The sequence below is a fragment of the Centroberyx affinis genome, unplaced genomic scaffold (assembly GCF_046629955.1).
Source record: "Centroberyx affinis isolate AG114_WGS23_722 - 3 ecotype Tasmania unplaced genomic scaffold, CSIRO-AGI_Caff_v1 ptg005445l_1, whole genome shotgun sequence".
NCBI lineage: Eukaryota > Metazoa > Chordata > Actinopteri > Beryciformes > Berycidae > Centroberyx > Centroberyx affinis.
The window spans coordinates 126,489-136,294 of NW_027282725.1; the positions used below are offsets into that span (position 1 = coordinate 126,489).

Here is a 9,806-nt window from a genome sequence, read left to right on the forward strand (position 1 = left end):
CCCTGGGTACAGATAAGCATGATATTTTAAAGTTTATACATTTATATATTCTGATCAAATCACTCTCTTGCTCACTCATGCTCACACTCACTCACTCACTCTCTCACTCACTCTCACACACAAACACACACACACACACACACACACACGCACACACACGCACACACACACACACACACACACACTCTGTTCTGCCTGATTGTAACACACCTATTGTAAGGCAGAATGTGTCCATACATAATAAGTTTGTGTCCATACAGAATAAGTCAAATGTACAGTCAAGCATTGGGATAGTAAGCTAAAATTGGTATTATACTGTTGAATCCTCTTGTGTAAAATACAAATGTTAGACAAAAGAACAGACTGTGAGCTTTTATAGCATCATGCCTGTTAGTACTTAAGATCTTTTTATTGTTACTCTTTACAGCCTGTTGACAGAAGAGCCAAATATGTAAAAGTCAGCATGGCTAACAACACAATAGGCTACAAAAGAAGTACAGTAAAACTTGTTTACAATGTGCTATCATGCTTCTTCCTGTTTGTTTTTTCCTTTTTCTTATCCCCAATTAAATGTTTTGTACATGTGAAAGTCCCTTTCACATGTACAAGGACATGCCATTTTGATAAATGCCCACACTTATACTGTAGAGGCACTACCTTACCTCATAACATCCTTTAAAAATGGTCAGGGATTGCCGTTTTCATAAAACATTACATGATTGAGTGTTTTGCAATGCATTGTAATGTTTCGATCATCCCTCAGGAGCGAGAGATGGAGGTTCGAAAGCATGCCTTGGATGAGGAGAGGAAAAGAAGGGAGGAGCTGGAGAAAAGGCTGCAGGAGGAGACGAGCAGACGACAGAAACTCATCGACCGCGAGGTGAAGCTGCGAGAGAAGCAGAGGGCACAGGTGAGAGAGAAAGAGAGGGAAGGAAAGAGGCTTGGAAGATGCGCTTCTATGTGCTTCTATTACAGTCAAATGAAATATTTTGTGGTATAGCAGAGTTATTTTTAGTCCATCTATAGGCTCACTCATATTGCATGACTATCATTGCAGCTAGTCTGCAAGTAGAGAAGTGCCAAAAGTACAGAATTAAGAATTATGTTTTTTCTCAACAGTATAAGGAGCATTTTATCATATATTTTACTAGTTTTACTAGACAATTTTGAACCCCTTTCCTCCATTGTCCTCTCATTATGCACACAGGAATTTGATGTCAACTTTTTCATGTTTTTTTTTTTTGGAGCATTCCCGCACAGCATTCCCTTTCATTTCGGCAACTCATTTTTCTGCTTGATTTATTATTTCCTCCTTTTTGTATGACTCTGATCCCTACCCTGCTGACAGTATTCAGTATAAGCTACATTCATCATCTATTGCTCTCTTGGCAGTAGAAGAAAGAGAACAAGTACGCATTATCATACGCTTTAATTCAGATTTATATATGATATAAAACTATATGCATTATATTAATTATATAAACATAAAAGAAAATTCTTAATCTGTTTCAAGACTTTTAGAGTAATGGCATTGTTCCTGGTTACATTTCTGTTCCTCCAAAAATATTGCTCTGTTGTAATCTGAACCATTTCCTCACTGTACTCGTTAACTCTTTCCTCTCCAGTCCCGGCCACTAACCCGCTACCTGCCGGTGCGAAAGGACGATTTTGACCTGCGGGCTCACATCGAGTCGGCGGGCCACAGCGCAGACACATGCTTCCACCTGTCCATCACCGAAAAGACCTGCCGAGGCTACCTGGTCAAGATGGGAGGCAAGATCAAGACCTGGAAGAAACGCTGGTTCGTCTTCGACCGCAACCGACGCACACTCTCCTACTACGCAGGTAGGACCGACCGAGGGCATACAGTATGTACTATACTGTACTGTACAATACTGTATATTGTACATGTATAGACACAGAATACACACCCACGGCTACAGTGCATTTCTCTCCTCTCTGTTTCCACCATTGTGTGCGGTGTTATATCTATTGTTGTGATTTTCTTTCCTGCAGACAAGCATGAAGCCAAGCTGAAAGGAGTCATCTACTTCCAAGCCATTGAGGAAGTGTATTACGACCACTTGAAGAACGCACATAAGGTATGTGTGTGCATGTGTGTGGGTGTGTAAGAGATAAAGGAGAGTGATGCATGATAGTCCTGTGCCATTAAAAAATGCAATATTTCAATATCTTCCACCTACCAACTCTCCTTCTTCCCTTCCTCTTTCTATCACCCACTCATCATTCTGCATTCCCTCACTTTCGCTTTCTCCTACACTCTCTCCCTGTTCCTCCTTCTTTTCTCCATCCCTTTCCCTATCTTCCTCTCTCCTTCCTTTTTTCTTCCCTCACTACCTTCTCCCTTCCTTCTCTCTCCCTCTCCCTCTCCCTCCTTTCTCTCCATCAGAGCCCCAACCCGTCCCTGACCTTCAGTGTAAAGACCCACGACAGGGTTTACTACATGGTTGCTCCCTCTCCCGAGGCCATGAGGATCTGGATGGACGTCATCGTCACCGGTGCGGAAGGATACACCCAGTTCATGGTGTAGCGATGAGGCCATGGGCGGCGGGATATGGCCAACGCACTGCAGGACAAGCTTCCAATCGCTGTCTTTGTGGTTTTACTGAGCTTTATTTTCCTTCTTCATTCTTGGATTTTTTTTAAGTATCCGGATGGACATTTTTGTCATCTGCACCGAGGGATTTACTCATTTGTTGGTGTGTAGAAAGAGCAGCCTTGAGTCTGTCAAGCCACTTTCATCATTTTATTGCAAGATGGGCAGGGTTGACAATTGTATGTGATGTGTTCAGGTGAAATTGTAGGCAGATAAAAGATAATTATAGTGTTTTAGGCAATCTGCTTCCATTGTGGCCAGGCAAGAGCAGTCAATTCTCGAAAAGTAAGAGTTCAGGGGTTCTGAAATGGTGCTGTGGTCCACCAGTGTGCCTTGGAGTGAGCTCAGGTGTACCTTGAGATTTTGCTCAAGTGTAAAGGACATTAAAAAGGTTTCCCTGACTTCACTCTTATTCAAACAGATAAGCTTATTACAACACATTGTCTTTGGTTTAGCAGATCATTTTTTGGGCCACACACGCTTTATGTGATTAAGAATGTTTTTGAGGGTTTTTTCCCCAATTTAAAAACATGGCTGTGCCATGAATTGTTTAACTTGCTGAAGTCCACAGCAGCACCAAAAGGGTTAATAATCCCATATTTGTTCCAGGGCCTTACTGTTCAACAGCATAATTCTTTGTAGATGATTGCTCTGGCTGGGACAAGCTCTTACTCCTCATATTTGTGACTTTTCAGACTAAGTCTCATTTTCTTTGTTTTTTCATAAGGAATTTTTATGCCAAGGTGCCTTTGAAAAATAGCAATGCTGAACTTGGCCAGTTGTTTTGAGTTCTATATTATGCTGACGTTGCATGAGGGTTAGTCATTATCAACATTTTAAGAAAAACATTACAGTGAATGAATAGTTGTTTTTAGAAAAGATAAGTGCCATATAAGAGCCTACACAGGTTCCTCCGAACATGTGTCATGTAAGGACTTATGGTAAACATTTGATGGTTTTTATTTTTTAGACAATTTCAAGTGTGTGTAGACTACATAATGCATAATGTTTTACCAGAAATGTAATTGAAAGAACATTGTATTATAGTTTGATACTTTTTTCAGCTTGATTTCATTGCAGTTATATCATGGAGAGAAATGTTACTGTCACATCCTCAGGTCTTAACTGTGCGTGCACATAATGCATGCACCACGTGATCGTGTGTGTATTTATATACATATGTGCTAAGAAGTTCCCTTATGTATGCACCTCCATTTACTGTGACTTTGTCACAGATGTAGCTCCAAGGTGCTATTCTTCCACAGTGAACTACACTCATACTCCAAGCCAATAACACCCTGATATACACTAACAGTTTAAACTTGGGTGTAATGATATGCTCGACTCATGACGAAGATTGATTGCCATGCTGGGTTTACAAGCCACAGTATCAGAAACGAAGCTGAAACTGTGAAACAGCGGCGTAAACAAAAGAGTCGGGTGACTTTCCATTACAAGGAATTAAATGAGCAAGGAGAACAATGGAGAACAATGACTTGTTACTTCAGCACAAAATTGTGATATTTGTTTGTAAATTTTGTTTCCCAGTTGTAGTTATGTAATAGATTATTATATCATGATACATTGTCAGCTCCACAGTGCCTTTTTCATATCATTTTTTGTGTTTTGTGTGACAGTATGTTTTGACATGAATATTATCCATTATTTCCCCAGAGCTAGATGTATCTGTATATCCAATGCCAAACTGTCTGTGGTAAGAAGAAAAAAAGCAAATACAAAAACATGGTCCACATTGTTTCTGTGAGAAAATAGCTTCATAGGATTAGGTCTTTTGAGATGTCAGACAGACAAAATCTATGGTACACATAAACACTTAATGGCTTCTGCTCTAATCATATAAAACTGATTATTATGCTGCTTTGGTCCACTAGGTCTCATTGCTTTGATTACCACTACTTCACTTTAATGTATTTGCTAAATTGACTATTCCACATTGATCAGTAATGCCGGTTTTGTGCTGTATATCATCAGATAGTCATGTAATATTGGTGTATTATTTGAAAGATATGCTTTTTGTGCTTTTTTGTAAACTATGTTTTCATCCTACATCCCAATATTTCAGGGTGGGAGGCAGCCCACTGGTCATCAATTTGTTTTCATCTCCTTGGCTCTTGGCATTGGTTCTTGGTTCTTGGTTCTGTTCTTCTGACCAAAGCATATGTTCATGCGGCAAAATGTATTTATATTTGGTTTCTTTGCTTTGACTGCTTCTTCTCCAAATGTTGTCATATTGTGGAATGTCTCAAATCAAAATTGTCATTAAGGTTGTTTTTGTTTTTTTAATTGTATGAATAGCTCATTTCTATTTAGATCACACTATATTTATGCCATTACCAATGCATGTACCTTAATTTTGTATTTCCATATGGATAATAAAAAATGATATATTTTACCGATATATTTAGTGTTTGTGTCTGAATAAGTGAGCTCCAGTGAGTGTACTTCCTCCTTAAGTCCTGAAATAAACTAGAATACCACTGTCATTTGATTCTTTACTATATATATATATATATATATATAGTATAGGATTCCTAATATTGTGTAACCATCTTGTAACGTGTCAGCACCACAGGACAAGTCAAATTTCTAGTGCACCCGTTGTACAAGGTGAAAAAGAGAAATTCTGATTCTGAACTTCTGGAGTTCCCTCCACAGGAATGTGATCAGGAACACAAAAAAATCAGGAAAACAGTAATGTCCCATCAATGTCTGTTTTTATTGACAGAAATCAATGCATCACAGGTATAGAAAGTTCAACAAGTACATACACCTTCACCACAGTAATAAGGAAAACAACTGCAGGGAAAATGAAACAAAATATAGACAATCAGTTTCACAATGAAAATACCATTACAGGGGTTTAACAATGATAACATTCTTCTTCTTGACCATTTGTAATTATTCTGTAAGATATTAAGAAAACATTTCTTTGAAAACGTGTTTGTGCATAAACATTTAGAGGCAAAGATAAAATAAACACACGTTTCAGTGGACTTACTTAAAGCAGTATGAAGTATTTATAAAATTAAAGACATGAGTAAGTTTTTCTCAGAAGCCATCCAGCACTTAATAGGAATAGAACAGTGGCTTTTGGTCTTCAGGACCAGAGTACTGTTGGTTTTCTGTCCTACCAGCTAGTTAATTGCAGTTAATTGCATTCACCTGGCATCCCAGGTGTAAATTAGTCACTGATTAGATGGCTAGAATGACAACCAGCAGGGTTCTGGGTCCTGAAGACCTGATGAAAACCATTGGAATAGAATAGAAAAAGAGAAAAATAGCAGAATCATCACCATGGATTTACAAGGATATACTGTATCTAATGCAGTATTTTGAAATGAACTTCTTTGGATTTGGATTTAATACAATACTTGTAGGGCATCCACCAAACCATTTTCGAATTAATGTCATACCTGGATCCCAAAGGAATTCCCTCTAGGACAGAATTAACTGATCTATCTATCCAGTTAGGCCAAACAACATGGGCGTGGAGCTCCTCCATGTGGTAGAAGTCGGTACTGCAGCAGGACAGCGACCTTGTATAATTACTGTATCCATCCAGCATCACAACAATTCATCTTCTTTATGAACCTCAGATGTGGCAACAATTACATGCAGATTTCCTTCATACAAAGATCTTGGCCTATTTTGAGCGGGGGATACTGGTGTTTTTTTGTTATGTTTTCTTTTGTTATTTTTATACCTTTTTTTTCTAGATTGTACTGACTGACAGCCAGTGAGGTTTAGCAGGAATATCCCATCATGCTTTGCAATTTTAGCAAGTAAATACCAAAATATTTATATTAAAAAATAAATAATAGCCTACATATTATAAACTCTCAGAAATGCAATTCTTGTGGTATATAGGCTGTATATATTAGGCAGGGTTGCATCGTTTAACCACCATGACTGGGACATTTATGCAGATGTAGTGAGGTATATACACCTCAGTTTAATATGCTTTTCTGACTGGTCCGACCGTAGTGCGCTCCAATGATTGATACTTCTCTCAGACAGTTTAACTACAGCCCTTGATTGTTACCCTTTCCCGCACACTACGCAATTTGACTAGTCTTTTGTCAGCAGGATGGATTTATTAATTGTACAAATGATAACGCATGCAGACACCGCCCCGTCTAATGCCTCTATAGCTTACTTACCGACGAATACTACTATTATAGTTCACGCCTATACTAAAACTGAACATAATGAAACTCGACTGACCGTGTTTATATTGTAGAGCAAGATTTGATTTGACACGCCTACCTCGTCTTGCATCTTACCCATGGTGCATTGCGACTATAAAGCTGTGATTGGAACTGTAAACAAATATGCAACTTGTCAATTCAAATTACTTTTCTCGGTGTGTTCGAGCATAGAAGTGATTAAAAGTCGAGTCTATGGTAAAGCGGGGAATGGTAGTCTAAATTAACGATGACACCCTTACTCACTGTCACATATCGACCGGGACCTATTTAAATGCTGTGCACTCATAACAATATCGGTTGGTCCGAAGGCAGTGGGATCACAAATGATTGCTACAGTCAGTTACAGAACTCCTTGTTTCTCTCCCCTCTCCCACTGCCGGCCTCGACTAGCCTTTTACAGATCATCCTTGTACTAGTCTCTGACTGGCAGTCACATTTAAATTCGTTGTAAAATACCCGGTAAACGCACACCGCACCGCCTGGAAGTTGATTCAAATATTAATGCGCCAGCCGAAAATCACCATTCATGCCGCTGTTTAGATGTCGCTTAACCACTTTGCAATTTACTACACTGCCTTGCAGAAATCATTAACTATTATTAAAGCACTTTCTTACTGATTCAAAACAAAAGATTGATTGAATGCCTACTATGGCGCCTGACACCTCTCTTGTCTCCACTTCTTTCGACACCATAACATCAGCCTACCAATAACTTCATAAGTGAAGGACTACAGTAAACATGCTACAGTGCAGTCCGGGGGCCAAAGTTCTTCAAACGCACAACTAAGTTAGTAGCCTATTCTTGGTCTGTGGGAATAAAAAATACAGACCTACAACACACAAATCTACCTGTAAACGTTAACGTACTATTCCGATTCAATTTCTGCTATCAAACGTTATGTCCGACATGTATCACTTCGGCTACAGGCTGAATACAGTTAACTTCCATTTAAATCATCTAAGAATATAAATTCAAGGAATAACCTGCAATTCATTAACGTTAACGAATGATGTAGCATTCGTTTTTTGAGATATTTGACAAAACATTTACATTTATGAGAATATAACAGTTTTCAAAACTGAGTTTAGGTCATAGGTTAACAAAAAGAAAACTCACTTCCTGAACGAGCCAATGTGGAACGGCGGTGAAACAGAGGAAAGTTAGAAAGACATTACCTTGGCGTTTTCAAATAGTCTGAAAACACTGTTATCATCCCTGTACTCTTAATAATATAAAGCTACAATATCATTTTTCACAAATACATCGTAAACTAACGACGAAACCTTAACCTTTGGCTTCAATTACCTGAAGCAGAGTCGGACCTCATGGCAGCGTCAACAAACTGTTTCAGCAGGTGAAGTAACTCTGCCCCCATCCGGTGACACGGTGATACTACAGGCTGAACCACACAACACCATGCTCATTGGAAAACAAACAGTAACTGAATCAATAAGGGATGCATAGCACAAAATAGTGAAAGTAGCTGGGCTGCCTTCTCCTGCAGTGGTCAGCGATGCAGTGGAGAGTAGACCAAGTTTACCCTACCTTCTTCCTTTCTAACCCTATGCAGAATACAATGTACCTACTTTTTTTTTAGGCTGACCTAAATCTTTCTGATATAAGTTCATAGGCTATGTTTAAGGGTTTCCCAAACGTTTTCATGTTAAGGACAATAAACTTTTAATCAATTTTATTTCCTCTGGCTTTTTATTTGTAGTGTAGTATGTAGTTCCACCACTGGTCCAGCAGAGGGAGCTTTATCTGGTCAGTCGGGTCAGTATTGACAGTAAAGAGTAGCTGTTGCGTTGGTAACAACTAATGGGGATCCAAATAAACAATGAACAATAAATTAACTTGTAGACCCATTACTTTTATTGATATTTAAGATTATATTGTTTTTTATGAATATAAAAAAATAAACTAAAATATAAACATTTTAAAATGAAGTTTTATAACTGGTAAAATTCCAGCGGTATGGAAATCAGCTCAGGTTGCTTACACAAGGTTGGTGATATCAGCAACTTCGACAATTATTGTCTAATATCAAAGCTTTCATAGCCAAAATCTTAGAATCAATGGTTAATTCTCAACTGTGTTCCTTCTTGGATGTGAATAATTCACTACAGCCACAACAATCAGAGTTTAGACCAGGCCACAGTACAGTAACTGCTGCACCCCTTGTAACGGATGATATCGATACATCTTTGGATAAAAAACAACATTGTGCTGCTCTCTTCTTTGACCCATCAAAGGCATTTGATACTGTAGATCATAATATTTTACCGAACAAGCTGCTTTCTATTGGACTGAAAGATACTGCATGTAAGATTTCAAGGTATTATTGCTGATGGTATTAAATCAAATCAAGCTCTCTTGAAATCTGGAAAGGTGTTCCACAATGGTCTATTTTTGATCCATTGATATTGATGTTATATATAAATAACATTGTTTTTCCATCAAATTTAATGTCTGTTTTACGCTGGTGTTAAAATCCTATATGCCACTGGCTCTACTGCACACTCTCTGCATATGAGATGGCACATATGACACTTTTCATGTTTGTTCTTCTAATGATATAGTGATACAGTGAACAAATAATAATGCACATATGTTTTGCACACTTCCCTTTTTTCTGAACAATGGCACCTCCACCCTAGAGCCTTTTTACATAGGACATCTGCTAACGCATGTATCTAGAAGGCACATTCTCTTATGTATTTAATAAAGGCATATAGATTATTTACTGCGCTAGTCTGCAAGCCACAACACTTTGTTTACATATGGCCCTCTGCAGACTGTAAATGTGAATTCAATGCACATTTACACATTATATACATTGTTTTATTGCTTTATTGTTTTATCTTCCATTGTTTTTCATTGTTGTCTTGCTTTTTATACTTTATTTTTCTCTATTGACGTCTATTACTTTTGATGCAGGTGTGCAAGACTCAAAAGGAAA

The 9,806-nt window shown here is 38.2% G+C and overlaps 1 protein-coding gene across 1 annotated transcript in view; it reads left to right on the forward strand.

Annotated features, from left to right (window-relative positions):
* phldb2b (pleckstrin homology-like domain, family B, member 2b) overlaps positions 1-5,028 on the forward strand; it is a 48,316-nt gene extending 43,288 nt beyond the window's left edge. The window contains exons 23-26 of the mRNA XM_071546781.1: positions 764-910; positions 1,626-1,845; positions 2,017-2,102; positions 2,411-5,028. Coding sequence (XP_071402882.1) covers positions 764-910; positions 1,626-1,845; positions 2,017-2,102; positions 2,411-2,551 — 594 coding nt within the window. The 3' untranslated portion in view covers positions 2,552-5,028. The remainder of the gene's footprint in view (positions 1-763; positions 911-1,625; positions 1,846-2,016; positions 2,103-2,410) is intronic.
* The last annotated feature ends 4,778 nt before the right edge of the window (positions 5,029-9,806 follow it).